At 42.6% G+C, this 25,318-nt stretch overlaps 1 protein-coding gene across 2 annotated transcripts in view; it reads left to right on the top strand.

Moving 5' to 3' along the window:
- TAF2 (TATA-box binding protein associated factor 2) overlaps positions 1-24,567 on the top strand; it is an 81,873-nt gene extending 57,306 nt beyond the window's left edge. The window contains exons 22-26 of one of the 2 annotated variants that reach the window (XM_069957162.1): positions 3,711-3,820; positions 9,390-9,619; positions 13,938-14,036; positions 15,971-16,076; positions 23,969-24,567. In XM_069957162.1, coding sequence (XP_069813263.1) covers positions 3,711-3,820; positions 9,390-9,619; positions 13,938-14,036; positions 15,971-16,076; positions 23,969-24,234 — 811 coding nt within the window. In that variant the 3' untranslated portion in view covers positions 24,235-24,567. Of the gene's footprint in view, positions 1-3,710; positions 3,821-9,389; positions 9,620-13,937; positions 14,085-15,970; positions 16,077-23,968 lie in introns of both variants that reach the window. The other variant, XM_069957161.1, reaches the window with a different exon arrangement.
- Positions 24,568-25,318: the final 751 nt, after the last annotated feature.

Genomic DNA, 25,318 nt, shown 5'->3' with positions numbered 1-25,318 from the left:
AGTTTATTTCAACACAATGATGAGAAAATTAAAAAAAAATAACTATATTTCATTTCCATCAGTGCACTGAATTCAAAATCAGGTCCAAAGTTTAGTTTAGTTTTTTTTTTTTTTTAATACAGTGTTGAGAAGTAGAAAAAAACTATTATTTAATTTCCATCAGGGGATTCGAACCAAAGAAAACAAACTGTTGCTGGTTTCTATACAGGTTACCTACTCCTAGACCACAGTTCCAACATAGGCTGGGAATTTCAGCTATATCTGACTGCAAATCAGTCCTCTATTGGTAGATACTGACTGAGCGAGCAGGAGGCCGGGCAGCATTGATTATTCATAAAGAAGAGGGAGGAGTGGTGAGGTGAGTACTGCACAAACGCTGAACTACAACTCCTCTTTGACTCGTCATTACAGTAGGAGACCTGAGATTGTGTATAATCCACTCCATGGACAAATTACCAAAAGTTCCCAGCTACAGCACACTGTCAGCACCTCAGGTAGGGCCCGGGTGCCGACAGATTCCCTTTAAGTGGAATACAACTTCTTCATTCATTCTTTTTAGAGCTTCCAAATGTAGCAGTTTTTGGAAGCTTATAAAGAATAAATGGAGCAGGGGGACAGTTGTCCCCTGAGGTAATGGGTGGGTAGTGCACATGCTCTACCACCAACTATACATTGTATACACTATACATTCTGAATATAGCAGAGTTCAGTGCGCTGAAAGGTTCCAAAGTCTCAAAGACAGTGAGTGGAGCAGTGGATGATGCCTGTGCAATGTCTCTCCATTCATAGGAATTAAACTTTGTAGACAACTATGGAAGAGCTTCCAACCACCAATTTATAAAGACCATCCATCGTTACTTGGCACATTTTTGTCACTAAAGGTTGGCGACTTCTGTCAGGATCTGTGAATTGCGAGCTGTCATGAGTATCAGCGCGGATCTGTCAGGTTGTCGGTGACTGAACAGATCTGTCTACAGGACGCTACAGATGGGAGGCCATCCATTGATTTAGCATGTCAGCAGCGTGACAACACAGGGACTGGGGTTTGTATTGTTCTTGTTTACAGCGATGGCAACGCTAACCATAACAGTCCCTCAGGACATTGCGGGAATTAATGGCCTGTTCATATATATATGTAGAGTTCAGACACTTAGCTCTCACATGGCCTCCAAAGTGTCTTCAGATCTAGTACACATGGCCATTGTTTATTTGGGTTGTGCAACTGATTCCTCTGTTCCTTAACCATTTTTGTTCCTGATGTCATTGTGTAAGGATAGAGGTCATAAAGTGTGGGAAGGGGAGAGGATATGTATGTACAATGGGATGGGGAGAGGGTATGTATACACAATGGGATGGAGAGAGGGCATATATATATATACAGTGGGATGGGGAGAGGATATGTATGTACAATGGGATGGGGAGAGGGCATATATGTACTATGGGATGGGGAGAGGATATGTATGTACAATGGGATAGGGAGAGGGCATATATATACAGTGGGATGGGGAGAGGATATGTATACACAACGGGATGGAGACAGGGCATATATATATATACAGTGGGATGGGGAGAGGATATGTATACACAATGGGATGGAGAGAGGGCATATATATACAGTGGGATGGGGAGCCGATATGTATGTACAATGGGATGGGGAGAGGATATGTATACACAATGGGATGGAGACGGCATATATATACAGTGGGATGGGGAGAGGATATGTATGTACAATGGGATGGGGAGAGGATATGTATACACAATGGGATGGAGACAGGGCATATATATTTACAGTGGGATGGGGAGAGGATATGTATGTACAGTGGGATGGGGAGAGGGAATGTATGTACAGTGGGATGGGGAGAGGGAATGTATGTACAGTGGGATGGAGAGAGGGAATGTATGTACTATGGGATGGGGAGAGGATATGTATGTACTATGGGATGGGGGAGAGGATATGTATGTACTATGGGATGGGGAGAGGATATTTATGTACTATGGGATGGGGGAGAGGATATGTATGTACTATGAGATGGGGGAGAGGATATGTATGTACAGTGGGATGGAGAGAGGGAATGTATGTACTATGGGATGGGGGAGAGGATATGTATGTACTATGAGATGGGGGAGAGGATATGTATGTACTATGGGATGGGGAGAGGATATGTATGTACAGTGGGATGGGGGAGAAGATATGTATGTACAGTGGGATGGGGAGAGGATATTTATGTACAGTGGGATGGAGAGAGGATATGTATGTACAGTGGGATGGAGAGAGGATATGTATGTACAATGGGATGGGGAGAGGATATGTATGTACAGTGGGATGGAGAGAGGGAATGTATGTACAATGGGATGGGGAGAGGGAATGTATGTACAGTGGGATGGAGAGAGGGCATATATATGTACAATGGGATGGGGAGAGGATATGTATGTACTATGGGATGGGGGAGAGGATATGTATGTACTATTGGATGGGGGAGAGGATATGTATGTACTATGGGATGGGGGAGAGGATATGTATGTACTATGGGATGGGGGAGAGGATATGTAAATACAATGGGATGGGGAGAGGATATGTATACACAATGGAATGGAGAGAGGGCATATATATTTACAGTGGGATGGGGAGAGGATATGTATGTACAGTGGGATGGGGAGAGGATATTTATGTACTATGGGATGGGGGAGAGGATATGTATGTACTATGAGATGGAGAGAGGATATGTATGTACAGTGGGATGGAGAGAGGATATGTATGTACAGTGGGATGGAGAGAGGATATGTATGTACAATGGGATGGGGAGAGGATATGTATGTACAGTGGAATGGAGAGAGGGAATGTATGTACAGTGGGATGGAGAGAGGGAATGTATGTACAATGGGATGGGGAGAGGATATGTATGTACAGTGGGATGGGGAGAGGATATGTATGTACTATCGGATGGGGAGACGATATGTATGTACAGTGGGATGGGGAGAGGATATGTATGTACAGTGGGATGGGGAGAAGATATGTATGTACAGTGGAATGGGGAGAGGGCATATATATATATGTACAATGGGATGGGGAGAGGATATGTATGTACTATGGGATGGGGGAGAGGATATGTAAATACAATGGGATGGGGAGAGGATATGTATGTACTATGGGATGGGGGAGAGGATATGTAAATATAATGGGATGGGGAGACAGGGCATTTTGCATAAAATAGCAGTTGTGGGGCATCCTTTTAAATGGTGTGGTCACTGCTCCATTCAGTGTGTATGGACCTGGTGGGGATATTTAAGGACCTCCATCCAACGATTACATGTTCATTACCTTTCCTGGGGAAAGTTGATAGACAAGATAGTAAATATAATAAGTACCATATATCCGGCAGACACCAAGGTGTGTGTCATTGAGTCATGCCCTCTGAATAACAAAAACAACATTCTAAGAAGAAGAAGATTTGCCTGGTCCTTCAGGAGTTAACAGGCCTCATTGCTATATAGTGTGACCCCACCATCTCACCCGTCCAGCGGGCACCGGTGTGAGGAGTCTGTATCTGCACGGCCTCGGCTTCCCTCTGTTTATTGACCTCTTGGTCTTTTGTTCCATTTACTGTATCTCTATAACAATGTAGTCGCTGAGCGCGCTCCAGGATAAATATTTTCTTTAGTTACTGGATTAAGATTACTTCTTTTAGATGATGAATTGTGTTTGTTTTCAGGCACAAGATCCTTTACATGTTGTTTAAGAATCCGCCATTCACCAAGAACGTGGAGTCTCCGTTATGTAATGAAGCTCTGGTCGACCAGCTCTGGAAACTCATGAACTCAGGTAAATGATACCGAGGACTATAACCCCATAATAGACAAGCGCTGATATTCGTAGCGGAGATGCAATATACTGCAGCATATCCCTGAAAAACATTTTCAGTACCTTGCACTGCTAGTATTCATTTCATGGCCGTTGCAGGTACAAGCGTTTTGAAGGGGTTCCCCAGGGTTAGAAAAAACAGCTGCTTTCCTTCAAAAACAGCGCCACCCCTGTCCTCAGGTTGTGTGTGTGTGTGGTATTACAATCCACATATCACAACATGTATACTAGTAAGACAAAAAGTTGTTTTTTTTCTTCTATCACATTGTTTTACAGTGTGTGTATGTATGTATATATATATGTGTGTGTATATATATATATATATGTGTGTGTATATATATATATATATATATATATATATATGTGTGTGTATATATATATATATATATGTGTGTGTATATATATATATATATATGTGTGTGTATATATATATATATATGTGTGTGTATATATATATATATATATATATGTGTATATATATGTGTATATATATATATATATGTATATATATATGTATATATATATATATATATGTATATATATATATATATATGTATATATATATGTATATATAGATATATGTATATATAGATATAGATATAGATATATATATATATATATATATATATATATATATATATATATATATATATATATATATGTATATATAGGGAATTGTGAATGCAGCTCTGGAGTATGATACAGAATGTAACTCAGGATCAGTAGAGGATAAGTAATGTATGTACACAATGACCTCACCAGCAGAATAGTGAGTGCAGCTCTGTGATATATTACAGGATGTAACTCAGGATAAGTACAGGATAAGTAATGTATGTACCAAGTTACCCCACCAGCAGAATAGCAAGTGCAGCTCTGGAGTATAATACAGGATGTAACTCAGGATCAGTAATGTATTTACACAGTTTCCTTACAAGCAGAATAGTGAGTGCAGCTCTGGAGTATAATACAGGATGTCACCCAGGATCAATGTAAGTGCCCAGTGACCCCACCAGGAGATATAACTTGGGATTACAAAATAATAAGTAATATAATTTATTCAGTACATTTCTTGACATCTTTATGTCTCTCTTTCCCTTTCCTATAAATGATCCTCAGTGGTGGTAATACATTTTAAGGAATATTGCACCAAGTGTATAGATGATTCTGAGAACTCTGGCCTCAGATTTCCTTGCTCTCAATTTTAGCGAAGTTGAATAAAACTTAATATGCACCCTGTGAATCCATCCAGTGTAAACACTTGTTTGAGAGCCATTCATTGAAGAAGAGAAAACTCCTGGCACATGTATATGAGCGCACTTTGCTGATCCCCGGGGATACCACACACAGACTGCTGGGGGAATTAGCCATTGAGGCCCCCTTGGGGGAACTCGCCCGGGTTTCCTGCTCAGGTTTCCTACAGAATATGTGAAGGGGATATTTGAGCCCCAGTCGCATCGTGAAAACTTGAATCTTGTTAGAAACCACGTGGCAAGAAGTATAAACTTCCTCTTTAAAAGAACGCATCTGCCCAGATAGAAAATTTTAAAAGTTGACAAAGTCTGCTTCATATTATCTGCTAACTGCTTAAAGGCCCAGTGCTCTAAAATGTATGTCCTCCACCTTAAAGCTTCATATTACAAGTTCATTGACTTAAAATATTACTTATCCTGTACTGATCCTGAGTTCCATCCTGCATTATACTCCAGAGCTGCACTCACTATTCTGCTAGTGAGGTCTCTGTGTACATACATTACATTGCTGATCCCATACTGATCCTGAGTTACATCCTGTTTTATACTCCAGAGCTGCACTCACTATTCTGCTAGTGAGGTCACTGTGTACATACATTACATTACTTATCCCATACTGATCCTGAGTTACATCCTGTTTTATACTCCAGAGCTGCACTCACTATTCTGCCGGTGCAGTCACTGTGTACATACATTACATTACTTATACTGTACTGATCCTGAGTTACATCCTGTATTACTCTCCAGAGCTGCACTCACTATTCTGCTGGTGAAGTCACTGTGTACATATATTACATTACTGATCCTGAGTTCCATCCTGTATTGTATTCCAGAGCTGCACTCACTATTCTGCTGGTGGTGTCACTGTGTACATACATTACTGATCCTGAGTTACATCCTGTATTATACTTCAGAGCTGCACTCACTATTCTGTTCATGGGGTCACTGTGTACATACATAACATTACTTCCTACAAGGGTCCTATTAGACGGGCCGAAAAATAATGTAAAAGAGCACTGATCTAGCACTCTTTTACTAAGCCTATTATATGGTTCGATGATCATTTAGCAAGGGCTTTGCAGCCTTTGCACTAAACTGTATACATTACCTCCCCACGCTTCTTCTGCCCTCTGCTTCCTCCCTAGTGCCAGGGCTGTAGCTTCAAAGCGGTCTCTGAGCAGACAGGCAGCTCAGTCAATCACTGGTAATAGCGGTCCTCGACAGTGATTGGCTCAGTGGCCTGTCAGCTCGGAGACCGCTTTGAAGCTACAGCCCTGGCACTGGGGAGGAAGCAGAGGGCAGAAGTAAGGGGAGAGGTAATGTATCACAGTTTATTCAATCGACAGCCGTACATCTCTATTACATGTAGCGATGCACAGATGGCAGCCGATCATTTTAGCTGTCTGGACCTAAAGACTCGATCAGCCAATGATCGTTATGTCTATTTAATGTAATAGGACCCTTACCCTGAATCCTGAGTTGCATCCTGTATTAAAGGGGAACAGTTTTTGTTTTGTATTTTGCAAATACATTGCTTTAATAAAGTTATATCACTTTGTAACATAACTTCATTTAAATAAATATACTATAAAATAAATATTATTTATTATACACACACACACACACACATATACACACACACACACACACACACACACACACACAGTTGAGAGGCCAGTGTCTCCCATCACTACTGCCACTCAATGGACTGCCATCAATATTTGTGTCGGGAACTGCAGGGCTGTGTAAACCCTTGTCACCACTACTCTGCTCTGACCACGCAATGCTGCACATTGTTATACAGAGCAGGGGGCGTCTTTGTACCCCTCCACACACACACATGTACTGTATATTGTTATCAGGATATATAGTATCCCGGGGGGAGGTTATCCATAGCTATAGCAATCACCACTCGCAGTAGAGAGGCTGTCACTCTGCTATAGTGACAGGCAGTCTCCCCCTGAGTACTACATACAGTGGGGGGGAGCAGTGACCAGTGCTTAGACAACCCTACAGTTCCCAAAACAAATGTTGGTGGCAGCAGAGAGGCCCCTGACACCCCTTACTAGTGTTACACAAAGCCATTTCTATTCTGACAGATGCCGAGTCACAGGGATATCTCTCTCTCCCATCTGGTCACCACAGGAGAGTCCACCATCTACTTTCTGAGATAGTTATAAATACTCCACACTTCTAATCCTTATATTCTTAACAGGTCTTTGTGTACCTTGTTCATGTCAGTAAAGTTTAAAAAAAAAATAAAATAAAAAATTGGACCCCCTTTTAAAAGTGCTGTTATAAAAACTGCTGACGTCTTAGGAACACTGAAAACATACATTTCATGTAAGAAAGAAATTCTGATTATTTGCTGTTTAAAAAAAAAAAAAAAAAAAAAAAAAAAAAGGCTAGATATTGAACAGTGAGGACTCTGTAAGAAATCGTAGCCATAAATCTCAGCAGTGTGTCAGTCCTGAACAAGTATATTATTGTGCCCATGCTGCGCGCTGAGGTTCTTTATTGTTATTATATTTTCCAATCGCTTCTTTGCTCTCCTGGAGGTGGAGTGGAGCTGAGAGAGCGCTTGCCAGGCGTACAAGCTGCCAGATGTTAAAACACGGCCTGGGATTATTGCTCTGCAGCCCTGACTCCTCCACTCCCCTCTGTAAAGCACAGAATACGGTTTTGTTTGCCCAGCCTGCTTCCGGGATAAAAGTACAGCGAGTCTGGCCCCAGCGGATACTCAAAAAGCCATTTATAATCTGCAGAGGGGTTATATGTGTGTATGTCTAGTGTGTGTGTGTGTGTGTGTGTGTGTATGTATATATGTGTGTGTGTGTGTGTGTAGATATATATATATATATATATATATATATATATATATATATATATATATATATATATACACACACACACACTCACCGGCCACTTTATTAGGTACACCATGCTAGTAACGGGTTGGACCCCCTTTTACCTTCAGAACTGCCTCAATTCTTGGTGGCATAGATACAACAAGGTGCTGGAAGCTTCCTCAGAGATTTTGGTCCATATTGTCATGATGGCATCACACAGTTGCCGCAGATTTGTCGGCTGCACATCCATGATGCGAATCTCCCGTTCCACCACATCCCAAAGATGCTCTATTGGATTGAGATCTGGTGACTGTGGAGGCCATTGGAGTACAGTGAACTCATTGTCATGTTCAAGAAACCAGTCTGAGATGATTCTAGCTTTATGACATGGCGCATTATCCTGCTGAAAGTAGCCATCAGATGTTGGGTACATTGTGGTCATAAAGGGATGGACATGGTCAGCAACAATACTCAGGTAGGCTGTTTCGTTGCAACGATGCTCAATTGGTACCAAGGGGCCCAAAGAGTGCCAAGTAAATATTCCCCACACCATGACACCACCACCACCAGCCTGAACCGTTGATACAAGGCAGGATGGATCCATGCTTTCATGTTGTTGACGCCAAATTCTGACCCTACCATCCGAATGTCGCAGCAGATATCGAGACTCATCACACCAGGCAACTTTTTTCCAATCTTCTACTGTCCAATTTCGATGAGCTTGTGCAAATTGTAGCCTCAGTTTCCTGTTCTTAGCTAAAAGGAGTGGCACCCAGTGTGGTCTTCTGCTGCTGTAGCCCATCTGCCTCAAAGTTGGCCGTACTGTGCGTTCAGAGATGCTCTTCTGCCTACCCTGGTTGTAACGGTTGGCTATTTGAGTCACTGTTGCCTTTCTATCAGCTCGAACCAGTCTGCCCATTCTCCTCTGACCTCTGGCATCAACAAGGCAATTTCCGCCCACAGAACTGCCGCTCACTGCATGTTTTTTCTTTTTCGGACCATTCTCTGTAAACCCTAGAGATGGTTGTGCGTGGAAATCCCAGTAGATCAGCAGTTTCTGAAATACTCAGACCAGCCCTTCTGGCACCAACAACCATGCCACGTTCAAAGGCCCTCAAATCACCTTTCTTCCCCATACTGATGCTCGGTTTGAACTGCAGGAGATTGCCTTCATGCCTAAATGCACTGAGTTGCCGCCATGTGATTGGCCGATTAGAAATTAAGTGGTAACGTGCAGTTGGACAGGTGTACCTAATAAAGTGGCCGGTGAGTGTGTATGTGTATATGTATATGTATATATATATATATATATATATATATATATATATATATATATATATATATAACGTGTGTATGTATACTCTTGCTATGTATCATTAACGCTCTAAGAATAGAATGCCCCTTTAATAACTCGCTATTATGTTTTCATAGGTACCTCCCATGATTGGCGTCTGCGATGTGGAGCTGTAGACCTTTATCACATTCTATTTGGCCTTAGCAGACCTTCATGTTTGCCATTGCCAGAGCTTGGATTAGTCCTTAATCTGAAGGAAAAAAAAGCCGTCCTGAACCCGACCATCATTCCAGAGCCGGTCACCGCTAGCCTGGACCCATTGCCAAATGCCAACATGCACGGGCAAGTCACTGGATTTCAGAACAATGTAAGATTAATGAAATCTTTATAATGTCTTGCACCACATCTCTCTTAATGTTATGTTCTTAGCTGTGAAAATAATCCATGAATTTGGCAGTATTAAGCAAAAAAAAAATAAAAAAATCACCGACCAAGTACAAACTTACAGCGCTGAGAGGCTTTCATCCAAATCCGCTTTTGCATTTGACTTCTGTAAGTTTTATAGTTACTAAAAAGCAGACAATTTCCAGGACACGAGTCGTGATCAATAGTAGCTACTAAGTAACAGTTGTGTAAATACGGCCCTGCACTGATCATTGACACCATGTTCATCTGCCTATATCTATTACAGGGATGGGGGATCTTCGGCCCTCCAGCTGTTGCAAAACTACATTTCCCCTCCTGCCTGGACAGCCAAAGCAAAGCTTTGGCTGTCCAGGCAGGATGGGAATTGTAGTTTTGCAACAGCTGGAGGGCCGAAAGTTCCCTGATCTAGTTGCCTGCATTATATAACCTGACCTTGTGTGCTCCTTGAAGAGGTTGCCTGAGGAAAATGAATACTTGGCCAGGCTGCAGGGAACATGTTGGTAATGTATACTTGTCCTGTTCCCCCGCCACTCTCTGATCTCAGTTCGCCCGCTCTGCACCATCTCCTGTGTTTTCAAAACATACAATGACATCACGTTCCCAATGGAAATGCTCCCATACTCTATACTGAGTGGCTGTATCCTATGGGAGCGCACCATCATCGGATGTTCAGAAAACAAGGGCAGCGTTGCAAACGGGAATGGGACAGGTAAGTATACATTTCCGACCGCCTGGCCAAGTATTCATTTTTCCCTGACAAACTCTTTAAGTTATGTCAGTGTAGGGAACCTTCAGCCCTCGAGCTGTTGCAGAACTACAATTCCCATCATGCCTGGACAGCACCAGCTTGATGTGTAGGAGTTTCATTGTATAAAACAAAAACCTGCATTTCCCAGTATTAAGTAGGCAGCACTCCCAGATTTGTATTTGTTATGCAGCTATTCGGTGTATATAATTTAGCTAGTATTACCTCCTCTAGTTTGTTCCTTTCTGTCTGAAAATTTTATGAATCCTTTCCTTCAGTTTGGTCATGTGAAATGGAGACCCCCTGAAAATGACTTGTGTTTCTGTGCACTCAAAAAACTCCAAGGGAAAACAGAAACTCCCATTAGACGTGCCTTTTTAAAGTTGAATAAAGCAATGGCTTCAGATGGGGTCCACCCCAGGGTTCTTAAAGAGCTTTGATCAGTGATTGCTGCCCTCTTGACGGATCTGTATAACCAATTCCTCCTAATAGGAGATGTTCCTGATGATGGAGAACTGCCAATATTATACCCATCCACAAGAAGGGGAGTAGAGAAGAGCCCAGTAACTACAGGCCAGTTAACATAACTTCTGTAGTAGTAAAAACAACGAAAACTCCTCTTCTAAAATAGAAGATAGTGAATCACCCAAGAATCAACAGTTTTATGGCTCTAAACCAGCATGGCTTTACTGCGGGCCGATCATGTCAGACTAATCTTATTGATTTCTTTGATTATGTCACAAAACTGCTGGATGAAGGTGGTGCTGTGGATATCGCCTATCTGGACTTCAAAAAATCCTTTGATACAGTTCCCCATAAAGAGCTGAAGTTAGAGGAAATTTGGCCTAATCCCTGGAGAGTTCAGAGGCTTTGTGGTTGGCTGAAGGATAGATATCAGAAGGTTTGTTGGTAATGGTGTATATTCTGAGCAGAGACTGGTTACAAGTTGTGGCCAAAAGGGTCTGTTCTGGGTCCTGTTCTTTTTAACATGTTTCTTAGTGACATAGGAGAAGGTTTGGTAGGTAAAGATAGTCACATAGGAGAAGGTTTGTTAGGTAAGGATAGTGACATAGGGGAAGGTTTGGTAGGTAAGGATAGTGATATAGGAGGAAGTTTGGTAGGTAATGGTAGTGAAATAGGAGAAGGTTTGGTAAGTGAGGATAGTTACATAGGAGAAGGTTTGATAAGTAAAGATAGTCACATAGGAGAAGGTTTGGTAGGTAACAAGAGTGACATAGGAGAAGGTTTGGTAGGTAAGGATAGTGATATAGGAGAAGGGTTGTTAGGTAAGGATAGTGACATAGGAGAAGGTTTGGTAGGTAAGGATAGTGACATAGGAGAAGGTTTGGTAGGTGAGGATAGTGACATAGGAGAAGGGTTGGTAGGTAAGGATAGTGACATAGGAGAAGGGTTGGTAGGTAAGGATAGTGACATAGGAGAAGGGTTGTTAGGTAAGGATAGTGATATAGGAGAAGGGTTGGTAGGTAAGGATAGTGACATAGGGGAAGGTTTGGAAGGTAAGGATAGTGACATAGGAGGGGTTGGTAGGTAAGGATAGTGACATAGGATTGGTTGGTAGGTAAGGATAGTGACATAGGAGAAGGGTTGTTAGGTAAGGATAGTGACATAGGGGAAGGTTTGGTAGGTAAGGATAGTGACATAGGAGAAGGTTTGGTAGGTAAGGATAGTGACATAGGAGGGGTTGGTAGGTAAGGATAGTGACATAGGAGAAGGGTTGTTAGGTAAGGATAGTGACATAGGGGAAGGTTTGGTAGGTAAGGATAGTGACATAGGAGAAGGTTTGGTAGGTAAGGATAGTGACATAGGGAAGGTTTGGTAGGTAAGGATAGTGACATAGGAGAAGGGTTGTTAGGTAAGGATAGTGACATAGGAGAAGGTTTGGTAGGTGAGGATAGTGACATAGGGGAAGGTTTGGTAGGTAAGGATAGTGATATAGGAGGAAGTTTGGTAGGTAAGGGTAGTGAAATAGGAGAAGGTTTGGTAAGTGAGGATAGTTACATAGGAGAAGGTTTGATAAGTAAAGATAGTCACATAGGAGAAGGTTTGGTAGGTAACAAGAGTGACATAGGAGAAGGGTTGGTAGGTAAGGATAGTGACATAGGAGAAGGGTTGTTAGGTAAGGATAGTGATACAGGAGAAGGGTTGGTAGGTAAGGATATTGACATAGGAGGGGTTGGTAGGTAAGGATAGTGACATAGGAGAAGGTTTGGTAGGTAAGGATAGTGACATAGGAGAAGGGTTGGTAGGTAAGGATAGTGATATAGGAGAAGGTTTGGTAGGTAAGGATAGTGACATAGGAGGTGGTTTGGAAGGTAAGGATAGTGACATAGGAGAAGGTTTGGTAGGTAAAGATAGTGACATAGGGGAAGGTTTGGAAGGTAAGGATAGTGACATAGGAGAAGGTTTGGTAAGTAAGGATAGTGACATAGGGGAAGGTTTGGTAGGTAAAGATAGTGACAGAAGAAGGTTTGGTAGGTAAGGATAGTGACATAGGAGAAGGGTTGGTAGGTAAGGATAGTGACATAGGAGAAGGGTTGTTAGGTAAGGATAGTGACATAGTGGAAGGTTTGGTAGGTAAGGATAGTGATATAGGAGAAGGTTTGGTAGGTTAGTGACATAGGAGAAGGTTCGGTAAGTGAGGATAGTTACATAGGAGAAGGTTTGGTAGGTAAGGATAGTGACATAGGAGAAGGTTTGGAAGGTAAGGCTAGTGACATAGGAGAAGGTTTGGTAAGTAAGGATAGTGACATAGAAGGTTTGGTAGGTAAGGTTAGTGACAGAAGAAGGTTTGGTAGGTAAGGATAGTGACAGAAGAAGGTTTGGTAGGTAAGGATAGTGACAGAAGAAGGTTTGGTAGGTAAGGATAGTGACATAGGAGAAGGGTTGGTAGGTAAGGATAGTGACAGGAGAAGGTTTGGTAGGTAAGGATAGTGACATAGCAGGTTTGGTAGGTAAGGATAGTGACATAGCAGGTTTGGTAGGTAAGGATAGTGACATAGGAGAAGGTTTGGTAGGTAAGGATAGTGATATAGGAGAAGGTTTGGTAGGTAAGGATAGTGACAGAAGGAGGTTTGGTAGGTAAGGATAGTGACATAGGAGAAGGTTTGGTAGGTAAGGATAGTGATAGAGGAGAAGGTTTGGTAGGTAAGGATAGTGACAAGATGGTTTGGTAGGTAAGGTTGGTCTGTTTGCTGATGACACAATAGTTTGCACTCAGGTTGATATTCCTGGAGATGTCTGTAATATGAAATATGATTTACTAGATATGTGGTCCAAACGATGCAAACGATTCATTGTTTCTAAATGTAAAATAATGCAGTTGGGGAGGAGGAATCCGATATCTCAGTAGTCAGACTCCCATTGATCAGATGTTTTTTTTCTCAGTATGAAAGAGAAATTATCTATTGGTATTGCAGACAGCCCAACATGATCTGTTACCTGTCTTCTAGACAGACAGCAATAATACATCACCCGCTCTTGTCTTATATTTCAGGATGACTCCAAAGAGTCCGTGTCCATTGCAGTGTCACATTTGCTGGGAGTGAAAAGGAAAGCAGAGATGTCTCTGGAGTCGGCAATGGAGCCTGGGCAGGTACTGAAGAAGGATCAAGACAGCAGTGAAGCCAGAATGAAAATCAGAGTAAGGGCCGTATTAGATGACCCCGCTCATTGTCTGTGCTATAACATGCACAGATATCAAGCGGGGAGCTGTGGGAGGGGCTGCCTGGACCATCTTTAGATATCCCATAGAAGAGAGCAGCCGTCTGCTCCCACTGCTCCTATTACGTGGAGTGAGGTGTAAAGTAGAATTGTCTTAGTTGCCCGTAGCAACCAATCAGATTCCACTTTTCATTTTTTCAAAGAATTTGTGAGGAATGATAGGTGGAATCTGATTGGTTGCTAGGGGCAACTAAGACAATTCTACTTTACACCCTGTTTGATAAATCTACCCCTTGGTATCTAATACCTGTCTATGATTCCAGAAAGTAGAAAAATAATCTTATAGAGTAAAGAAGAGTCTGAGACTTTCCTGAGCTCCTGAAGTGCAGCAGGCTGTAACACCTTAGCCCCCCGCCACCCCCCATACCGGACCCTGCGGGGACTCTGTTTCCAGGTGCCAATAAAGCAGGGAGGGGAGAGGGAGCAAGGAGGTGTTACAGCTCACTGCTATGGATGAGCTTAACGAAGCCTCTTTGACTCGTTTTGTACCAGAGAATAAAAGCATTTTATACATTCTGGAAGCACAGATGGATATATAACAGGTACTGGGTGTCTCCTTGTCCTAACAGCTCTCTAACAGTGTCACCAGTTTGAAACCTGAATTACAGCTGACATATTCCCTTTAAGACCTGAGACCTGACAAGAGTGGAGCCATTTCTGAAAGGAGGCAGCCATGTTTTTTTTTTGTTTGTTTTTTAAAGTGTCATTGTCGTTTAAATTTTTTTTCCAGAAATCAGTACGGGCGATTTTAAGAAACTTTGTAATTGGGTTTATTAGCAGAAAAATACATTTTTATCATGAAAAACAGTTTGAAGCTCTCCTCCCTGTCCTCATGGTTCTCTATGGAGAGGGGAGGAGTTGAGGGAGATGAGGCACCAAAACAGGACAACAAAGAGTTAATTTACAGCTACATCACCGGGCTATCTCCTCTGAAGTCAGCACTGACCTATCTGATCTCTGAATACAAGCTTTCACATAGCTCCCGCTGTGTCATCCTTTGTTCTCTGCTGGCGACTAATCTCCCCCCTGCCCTCTCCATAGGTTACACAGGGCCTGACTGATGTAAAAGATTCAGGATTTCCTGATAATGAGCAGTGGATGAGAGAGCGGAGGGAGGGGACCTGGGGAAAGTCTCTGAATGCAGATAATGGCAGATTTGCCTAATAAACCCAATTACAAAGTTTGTTAAAACTATTGATTTCTGCAAAAAAAAAAAAAAAAACAACTACGACAGTGACACTTTAAGCCTTTTTAATAACTCTTACACTGTGCACCTTTGGGCCAGTCTCTGCACAGTAAAGTCTATGCCCTCTTTAAGCCGGTTTTGGTTTCTGCTATGATTTACACCAGCATTAATCCTAATAAATCTGATGGCCTATGTGGCCCTGTTTACACCATGCTCCACCCACTTTTTTCTATGCTCGACATAATACACAAGGGCCATATTCTGCACCAAAACAGGCCACAAAATGTGCACCAGAATTAGTGACACAACGGCAGCGCCTCTGATGATTTTTTTTTTTTTCAGTCTTCCCCCAAGTTATGACCATACGGATGCCACAACCACCATAGTCTGGTAGCTGGTCTTCTGCATGCCAGGTGGATTAGTTCTCTGCAGTGGATTCTTAGCTGGTTTGTGGCCGTCTGTCCTGAAGACATTTATTAACTGCTAATTTACTAATGTAAATACGCTTGTAAGGAGAGGGCTGTGTGCAGGAACAGTGGCGGGATGTGGATGGGGTGAGAGAGTTTTCTGCTGAATGATTTATTACTAATAGTTTTTTTTTTTTTTTTTTTACCCCTCAGTTCTCAGGCTTACCGGAGGAAGAAGAAATCGATATGGACACAGTGCACGACAGCCAGGCTTTTATATATCATCATCTAAACATGCTGGAAAGACCTTCAACACCAGGTATTGCGTAATGGATTTTCTACTTTCATAAAAGAACGTTTTCTTTCATAAAGCACTTGTCTTCCTATTGGAATAATGTTACAAAAGTGTAAGTATCTTCTCATATCTCACCGTTCTGATGGAGGAGTCGCTGTCTACTGATATTACATTAGTTATACCAATCTCGATACATCCTGTATTATACTCCAGAGCTGCACTCACTATTCTGCTGGTGAGGTCACTGTGTACATACATTACATTATTTATCCTGTACTGATCCTGAGTTATATCCTGTATTATACTCCGGAGCTGCACTCACTATTCTGCTGGTGGGGTCACTGTGTAAATACATTATATTACTCATCCTGTACTGATCCTGATTTATATCCTAGTGTAGGCAAATTTCTGCGAGACTGATCTTTCAGACTAAGGGTATGTGCACACTTTGGAAAATCCATCACAGAATCCGCCTCTCACACCCACTCATGGACTGCGGCGGGTTCATGCATTTTCTCCTGTGTCATAGACTCCATTCTTTGAGAGGGCGGATTCCGTCGTCCGTCCAAAGAATGAACGTGTTCATTCTTTGGATTGACAATGTAATTCAGCCGTGCATAGAATGTTGTCTATGACACGGGCGGAGACGCGCACGCCTGCTGCAGTCCACGAGTATGTGCGAGTGGCGGATTCCGAGACAGGCTTTCTGTCTATTTTCTAAAGTGTGCACATACCCTCAAAGTTAGGCACGTACCTTCTGAGTGTCTTCACACCTACCGTATCGCAGTAGAAAATCCGCAGCGGATTTGACAGTGCGTATTTAATGCTGTGTTCATTCATTTAGTTAAACCTGCTGCGGATCCGCTGTGGATCCGCAGCGGATTTTCTACTGCGATACGGTAGGTGTGAAGGCACCCTCTATGTATTTCCCTTACCATGTAGGTAATATTTTGCTTACCCATGACATACTCCCCAGTATCCATCCAGCCATGACAGGCTTTAGTTACTTAGTTGATGCAATTAGATTTTCAAAGAATCCCAAGTAAGCCTTGTTATAATAACCGCTGGAGAATCCGAGTCAAAGCTGCGACAACTGAAACTACAGCACACGTGTTTTCAATCCAGCATCCTTGTAAAGGAAATAGAACATTGTAGAAAGGCTTGTGGCAGCTACCAGCTCCATCACACCATAATCCATCCCAGAGAATGAAGCCATCTCTCTCTTTTGGATACACCACTGACACGTGTGTCACCTGATATGACCTCCTCACAGCCACACTTTTCTAGTGTCCCCGAGGGGTTAATAAAGGTTTACTCATCAAACCCAGATACACATTACAGCAATTGGGGGAGATTTATCAAACATGGTGTAAAGTGAAACTGGCTCAGTTGCCCCTAGCAACCAATCAGATTCCACCTTTCATTTTCGAAAGAGTGTGTGAGGAATGAAAGGTGGAATCTGTGGAACACAAACATGGACGACCTGTCCTTTCCTTCTCTTGTTAATCATGGCACAGCACATACTCCTCTCTGCAGCAGGATAACAGCAAGGAAAATAGCCAAGGGTCAGCTCCAAGGAACAGGTACCAGTCGAGCATTTGTTGCGCAAGGCAGAGGTGGTATCCAGGAAGGTCGGTCAAAAGTAAAGCCAGAAACAAACCTCAGGAAATAAATTACAATCTGCAATCCATGGCACACTGACCATTAAATAGGCCCGGTTGTGACGGCACCTTCAGACACTGGTTGAGTTGGCCACCGAACATCGCCCAGCAAACAGAGTAGGAGGTCCACAATCTAATTAAGCAAGCCTGGTGCAGAAGACTGGAGACATTGCGGAGGAGGAGGTGGTGTCTGGTGACCTAGGGCTGTAGCAATCCTTTGGGACTCAAAGCAAATGGAAGAAAAATAGGATGAATAAAAACATGCAAAGACTCTATTATATGGGCTGACACATGGGGAAAAGAATGTTCTGATGATGATAAATGTGTCCAACATTCTTTATTAAAGAACCAGGATGGAACACATAGGGGGAGATTTATCAAAGGGTGTAAAATTTAGACTGGTGCAAACTGGCCACAGCAACCAATCACAGCTCAGCTTTCCGTTCACCAGAGCTGGAAGCTGAGCTGTGATTGGTTGCTGTGGCCAGTTTGCAGCGGTCTAAATTTACACCCTTTGATAAATCTTCCCCATAGTGTTAAAATTAAGGAACACATTACCTGCCATTCAAAAGGAGTTACATATTGTACCATTTGCCCATGTCAAAAGATTGGAGGGACAAAGAGAAATTTACTTATTAGGATGAACGAGCATATTTATAATATTCAAAGACAATATGAAGGACATCCGTTATCCAAACATTATCTAGAAAAACAAGGAGGAAAAGTGGATAATTCATCATTGTGTGCAATAGAAAAAGTGAAGAGAGATTGGAGAAGAGTCGATTTTAAGAAAATGTCGAGATCAGAAAGCAAACTTTACCACAATAATCCCAGCAGGATTAAATTCAGAGATTGAACTTTTTGCCTTTATCTGAAGCATTGCAGGGAGGGGGTCTCTCGGAGCCCAAGCTACCTTCATAAAGCCACACTAGATGGGAGGGAGGATCTTCTTGCGTACCCCTTGAAACATGTCGAAGGTATTCTAATCCTTCCAGGACTCCGTAGATAACTTTGACGTCACACAGAGCTCTGAGAGACTTGCTTTGTTCCTACTCCATGGACATTGGAACAACAAATTCAACTCCACACTGCATATTCAGATCTATTGGGACTAAAAGTGCAATCATGTTGAAAGAGGAATGAGAACATACCACCTGTATTGCACTAAAAATAACAACAGTGACTACATCCACTGAGAGCCTTTTTTCTGATCTAATACTGCTAAGTGGGTGCACCGCTATATGTTGTGTGAATATATATATATATATATATATATATATAAACATCATAGGAGCACTATCACATACTGAATAGAGAATAGAGGAGCGCGATCAGACATTATAATAAATCTTTATTAAAGAGCCTACGGCAGTATCCATGTCTTCCAGGACTCCTTAGGGCAGCATCCAACTTGTTCAGCCATCGGTAATCAAATGCGGAACGGATCGAAGCATGCTCAAGTTGTGCTCATCTATAATCTTTATGTAAACTCTTGATCCCAGCTCAACCAAGTACTGTGCCACCATATGTATCTTTTAGAGTGTCTTATTACAAAGTATTCGCTTTTATTATGAAGAATTATTCAACATTGTACAACAAATTAAAATACAGGAGCAGTAATAGTGGACACTGCATCTTAAAGCTGGGTTAGACTGACCATGTGGCCAATGTTCAAGATTCTATGGTCTGAAGTCTAGGACCTTTAAAAATTAGCATTCAATGCAAAAACCTTAAAGATGAATTTGATAAAACATGTACACATGTATTGCAATGCAAACTGGCTGAGGTGTGTTATAACTGGTGGCTGGTAAGAGGCCCCTCGACCATTATTAACCTAGGTCCAGCCCACCCTCTGTTCCATTATGTTGGATGGAAATATTACTAATACTATCATGTAGAGTTTGTAACCTGACTATCCATTTTGTGCTTTCCCCCTGCAGAGCCTTGTCGGTGAGGTTTAGTTCTCCCTATATCATGTTCCTGCTGGGATTTTCTTTTTGTTTTTGTTTTTTTCCCCTCTTTCCGCTCCTTTTAAATGAAGGTCATGAAAGGGTTAAGAGATGAAGTTTACTCAAGAACAGGGCTTCCTTTTGTGTTAAGACCCAGAGGATCAGTTCAAAGGTCCCGCAAAACCACATGTTCACCCTGGAGGAGTCTACTTTAGAAGTCAGTACACGTGAGTCGGAGTGATGCTCAGTGCCGCAGACACACTTCACAACTAAGAGAAAACACATGGAGTTCAAGAAAAGGGCTCACATGGTCATCATTGACCCTGGTAGAAGACTTCTGGAAAGCGATAACAGATGAGGAAATGTTGTATGACCGCCTCAGTAGAGATGGTGAAAAGATGAAAAACTACGATACAATAAATCACATGTATGATTGAGTTTTTCATTAGAGGTCATCTGGTGCAAGGTAAAGAAAGATGGAGAGGTTATGAACAGTTGGGCATGTAGTAGATCACGCACAAAGGAAATATCAATCTATCTATGGAAAGATTAAAATTACCACCTACGATGGGGTATAATTTATCTATACAAAGCATCCCTAAATACCAAAAAAATATCTCCTACAAAAAGATCCCCAATGCAGCATTGCATTAATTGTGCAGCAGCTCAGCCATGAAGTGGAGACCACAGAGTCACCGAGTGCTGAGGAACATTTTGCAAAGAAGTCGCCAACACTGCAGACTCGGCAGAGACCAAATCTCATCTGGCAATAGAAACTTTGCCCATTAGGAGCTTCATGGCATGGGTTTCCATGGGCGAAGAGCTGCATGCCAGCCTTACATCTCAAACCACTATGACAAGCTTTGATTTGAGTGGTGTAAAGCCGCCGACTCTGGAGCAGAGAAAATGTGTTCTGTAGATTCCAGCCTGGGTTTGGTGAATGCTAAGACAATGTTATCTACCTCACTGCATTGTGGCAGCTGTTAATGATGTAGGGGAGAATTCTATAGAGCAATTTTGTGGCTTAGGCCTAGTGATGAGGGCAAATTTAGCACACTCTGGTCCAATCATTAGGAATTTGAATACTGGTTGCCAAAGAAGTTGGATGCAGCCCTAGGGAGTCCGAAAACATGGTTACAGCCTATGCTCAAGTTGAGGTCATCTTTACTAAGGCCTCTTAGTTTCGTTGAATAGTGTTCTTTTTGCTGATCTCTCTGAGCTCAGTGATGGCTGTGATTTGCTTGTCTGTTTTTCATTGCATTTATGCCAGAATCCTGCTCCACACTGACGAGAGGGGTTAATACCCCGAAACAGCTGTCTGTGGATGGATGCCTGGCTTTGGGAAACCCTTTTCATGTCGCAATACTCACAACTTAGACTTTGACGTAAAAGAGGCCACCCTGGTATTTCCCTATGTGTGTCCCAATACTCCCAACCGAGTGGGACTTAAGGGGCATATGTATCAGGGTGGTTTGGTGATCTCCCCACTGGGAGGCACCCCTTGGCAACAGGTTTCCATACCTGGAGGGATATCTGGCTATTCCTGTGTTTTGAGACTAACTACTGAGGCTCCACGGACCCTTTTTGGATATTGAGTGTTTTCCACTTTGTGGAAAAATTTTGGGCTTGTCTCTCTTCTGTTTTTGCACGGTCCATAAAGGCAATGGTGGATGAGGTTGATTTGGAAGAACTTGACTGGCTTCACAATACCCTGTGCTCAACCCCATCAGAATTACCCTGTTTTCCCAAAAGTGTGTTATATTTATCTTTGCTCCCTGATGTGCTAGGTGTTATTTCCAGGGGATGTCTTTTTTTCCCATGAAGTAGAATTTTCATTTATTGTCAAAAGAAAAATGAACATTTATTATATTTTGTACAGTCCGGAGACTGTAACAATCCCACAGCAGTCCCTGTCCACTTGTACAGCAGGGACAGTACTGCAGCTTCTGGCCACCAGAGGGAGCTGATCACAGCACACTTGTACAGCACGGCAGGGACAGCGTAGGGTATTACGGCAGGAAATGGGATAGTGGCAGACTGTGTGTAGCTCTACATTTGGCGGTAGGGGCCAAAGGGGATGGCAGCAGGCCTCGCCTGCACATTTCCAAGGACAGCCGGGGAAGGGAACATCACAGTTGGCGGTAGGTGACGGTTTTCATTGGACGGTGAAGGTAGGGGACAATGGAGATGGGCTAAAAAGAATCACAGCTGCATGCCCTGGTGTTCTGTTTGGTGGGCATTCTTCCAAAAAAAATCTTGCTAGGTCTTACTTTCAGGGTAGGCCTTATATTTGGCAATTCAGCAAACAAAACCTCTACTATGTCTTATTTTTGGGGTAAGGATTGTAGATTGTGAGCTGGGTCCCTCATCTAACTTCGCTTCAGGATTTGTGGGCAAATTTAAATGTTTGTGTGATAATGCTGACTGCAGAGTTCTACAGCAACAGCTCGATGACAACACGGAACATCGCACCAAATAACGTCAATGACCAAGGTTCCCATTTGGATTGTACATAAAGCACACCGAGCTACTGAAGTGCTGACCCATTCCTTTTTCTAGGAAATCCTTCATGGAGGGTTACAGAGTGACGGAATATTATTATGACCATAGTGATAAATCTCGGCCAAACTCAGCACTGCTGGGATGACTTCGCATCTGCCAGTTCCTTATTAGAACCACCAGCAGAGCGATTAACATCATGTGTGCAAGAAATTGAAGTGACTCATCGGGGCCAGGGGCCAAATGGCTTAGCGCCTCTAAATTAGTGTAATAACGTCAACTAAAATATTGCATTTCGTCAAACAGTGGACTACGTAGAACAATAAACAGTGTACTAGAGCAACAGATACTTAGAAATTCTGAAAATATTAGCCCGTTGTGCAACAATATTATATTTTACGGGGTATCTTTCCTTAATTTAATTGTTTGCCTATAAACACTTGAGGTCATTTTAGACGGTCCAACAACGGGCCATGCAAGGATGCATACAAGTGCCTTTGCACTGCACTACAAATCGAGCGGCCAGGCTGCACCATCAATCCTCGGGTCTTCAGGCCGCCCCACTTCCTCAGGCTGTCAGTCTTTATGGAGGAGGAGGCAGCAGCTTGGAAATACAGGAGTGGCCGGAGGATGTGAGAGCTGAATCACAAACAGTGCAGACTGTTTCCTACACACTGCTTGTGATATGGAAACTGACAGCATGGATATATGTATATCTGTGCTGTCAGTTTCCCTCTATCGCACGCAAATCTCCTGTTCTAGCAGGAACATGTGCGACAGATAACAATAACTTTTGAACCCTCCGCGAAAGATGCTCCTCTCAGCTGAGGATCAGGTGTTTTTGCGCTCCTTGGCTGATCGCTTTGTAATGTGTGTTATTTAAGTGAATGGCCCCCTTCCCTGTGTTCCCCCTACCCCGGAAATGTTGGTGCATTATACTTACGTGTTCGCTGTCGACCCCTGCCGCCATCTTGTGTCGACACCGTCATCTTCGAGAGGCCGTCCGAACCGCTCCAGCCGTCCCACATGCCCGCCCCCCTCTGCCGCGTCATCAGCTGGTCAATCGCGGCTGAGCAGCTGATGATGTAGGCCTCCCAAAGATGACTTCGTCGAGACAAGATGGCGGCCGGCGTCGACAGCGAACACGTAAGTATAATGCACCAACACTTCCGGGGGAACACGGGGAAGGGGGCAATTCACTTAAATAACACACATTACAAAGTTGTATAACTTTGTAATGTGTGTTATTTAGTGAATAAAAGTTAACCGCCGCACTAACCCTTTAAGGGCTTTGCGCCTATTTTTAACTGAAGATTTATTCACCCCCTTTTTTCGTCTATGTTCTATTCATGATCCAGTATTCGATGGGCGAATATTATTTAGGTGCAACTTTTTTTTAATCTGCCCTGCCAAAATTTGCGCCCAATTTATCATTTGCGGCTTTTTAAAAAGTCGCACAAGCGGATGCAAGCGCCTACGACTGGTCAGTGCCAAATGAATTAGTTTTTTTTGTGTTTTTTTCCCCCGAATATTCTGAAATTATTCTATTCACAAATTTATGAAAAATTTTGTGCTACATGTCACATGTAAAGCGACAGTAACAACTTGGTGACTGATACTTCTTAAAAACTACTACAAAAGAAATTCACTGTCATGAACATCCATCCATACCGGTGTACTTTTATTCTGTGTACGAAACTTTTCCCCTAAAGGTTTGAATAGATGGGACAATCTGCTGCTTTATTATTAACATTTTTCAGTCCTTTTCTGTCCAGAAAATTCACACTATCTCCCCCTTTCTTCACAGGCAAAGAACAATCTTCCATGGACCTGCATATTATGTCCATCCCCCAAACTCCATTATCATCTTTTATCAAAGAGTCCAGCTCCTCCAAGCATGGAGACCACCACCACCATCATCACCACGACCACAAGAAAAAGAAGAAGAAGCACAAGCACAAACATAAACACAAGCACAAGCATGAAAGCAAAGACAAAGAGCGGGAGGCCTTGCCCTTCTCTAACAGCCCCGCCAGCGGCCGTTCCATCCGTTCTCCTTCTCTCTCCGAGTGATCTAGCTGCCACTTCTATGACAGATGGCCAGCGTTATCCCGCACCAAAAGACTGTGCTCTACATGTTTGTGTTGTTGCAGTCATTGGTTTCTACTAGGTGTCAGTCTGGATAGAAAAGCCTGTATTATGGAATAGATTACCCTTCAGTCCTAGAGGCTCCTTTGTGTGAGAGGGCGCCCCCTGTGGTAATTGACATTAAAAGGGCTACATGGGCTTTCCAGCATTTTTTACAGAATATTTGCAAAAAAAGAGTGCTTTGTCGACGTAAGTTTGGGCCGCCATTATAACCTTTTTAACAACACAATGTCTATTAAACTTTTTTTAAGAAAACAATGTCTAAGCTCTTGTTACCACTGACTTTTAACAAGCCGGGTCATAGAAGGACGTTCTTCTGTGGTTCTGAGGCCCAGACGGCTTCCTTTCTTTATGTAGGGTTTTATTCCTAGTAAGAAAAATACAGATTTACCAGAAAACCTACATCTGTAACCATTGTCTGTAAAGCTAGAACATTTGAGAGGGTGGCACAAATCAGTGCAGAGCCAGGCGATCTGTAACCTGCGGTGAGTTGTGTAAGAGTCGCCACCTATACATCTGATCTTTAGTTTTTTAGGATATGTGCACATTGGAGGTCCGTGTTCAGTGAGAAATTCAACCTCTGTTTTGCCAGTTTTTTGCAGGGCGTTCAGAATTTAGAAACTCCTAGCTTCTCAGGACCTGATTGATCTCTAGAGAGCAGATGTCCTTCATACAGGAAAGGTCACATTGTAGATATAGTGGAGTATGGCAGGATGCTGCATCTTTTCCTTGGAAGCCGAAGTTCCCCGGCCCATCAGGTACCAAAAAGATCATGGATTGAACCAATCCTTACAGCTCACTACATACAAGAATCCAGCTAGGGTCTTGCAGGTAATCTTAAAAGTATGTTATACTATTTCATAAAGTAGGTTTGCTTGAGTTGGCTAAGGTAAAAACAGCTGATTTTCTGCTGTGGATCCGCAGCAGATCCGCAGCATATTTCATTTAAATAACTGGACACAGCATCAAATCTGCTGCGGATCCTATAGGTGTGAACGCACCCTAAGAA

Source organism: Dendropsophus ebraccatus, chromosome 2 (genome assembly GCF_027789765.1).
Source record: "Dendropsophus ebraccatus isolate aDenEbr1 chromosome 2, aDenEbr1.pat, whole genome shotgun sequence".
Lineage (NCBI taxonomy): Eukaryota > Metazoa > Chordata > Amphibia > Anura > Hylidae > Dendropsophus > Dendropsophus ebraccatus.
The sequence above is the reverse complement of the archived record's forward strand: the minus strand, read 5'-3'. Positions and strand labels throughout refer to the sequence as shown.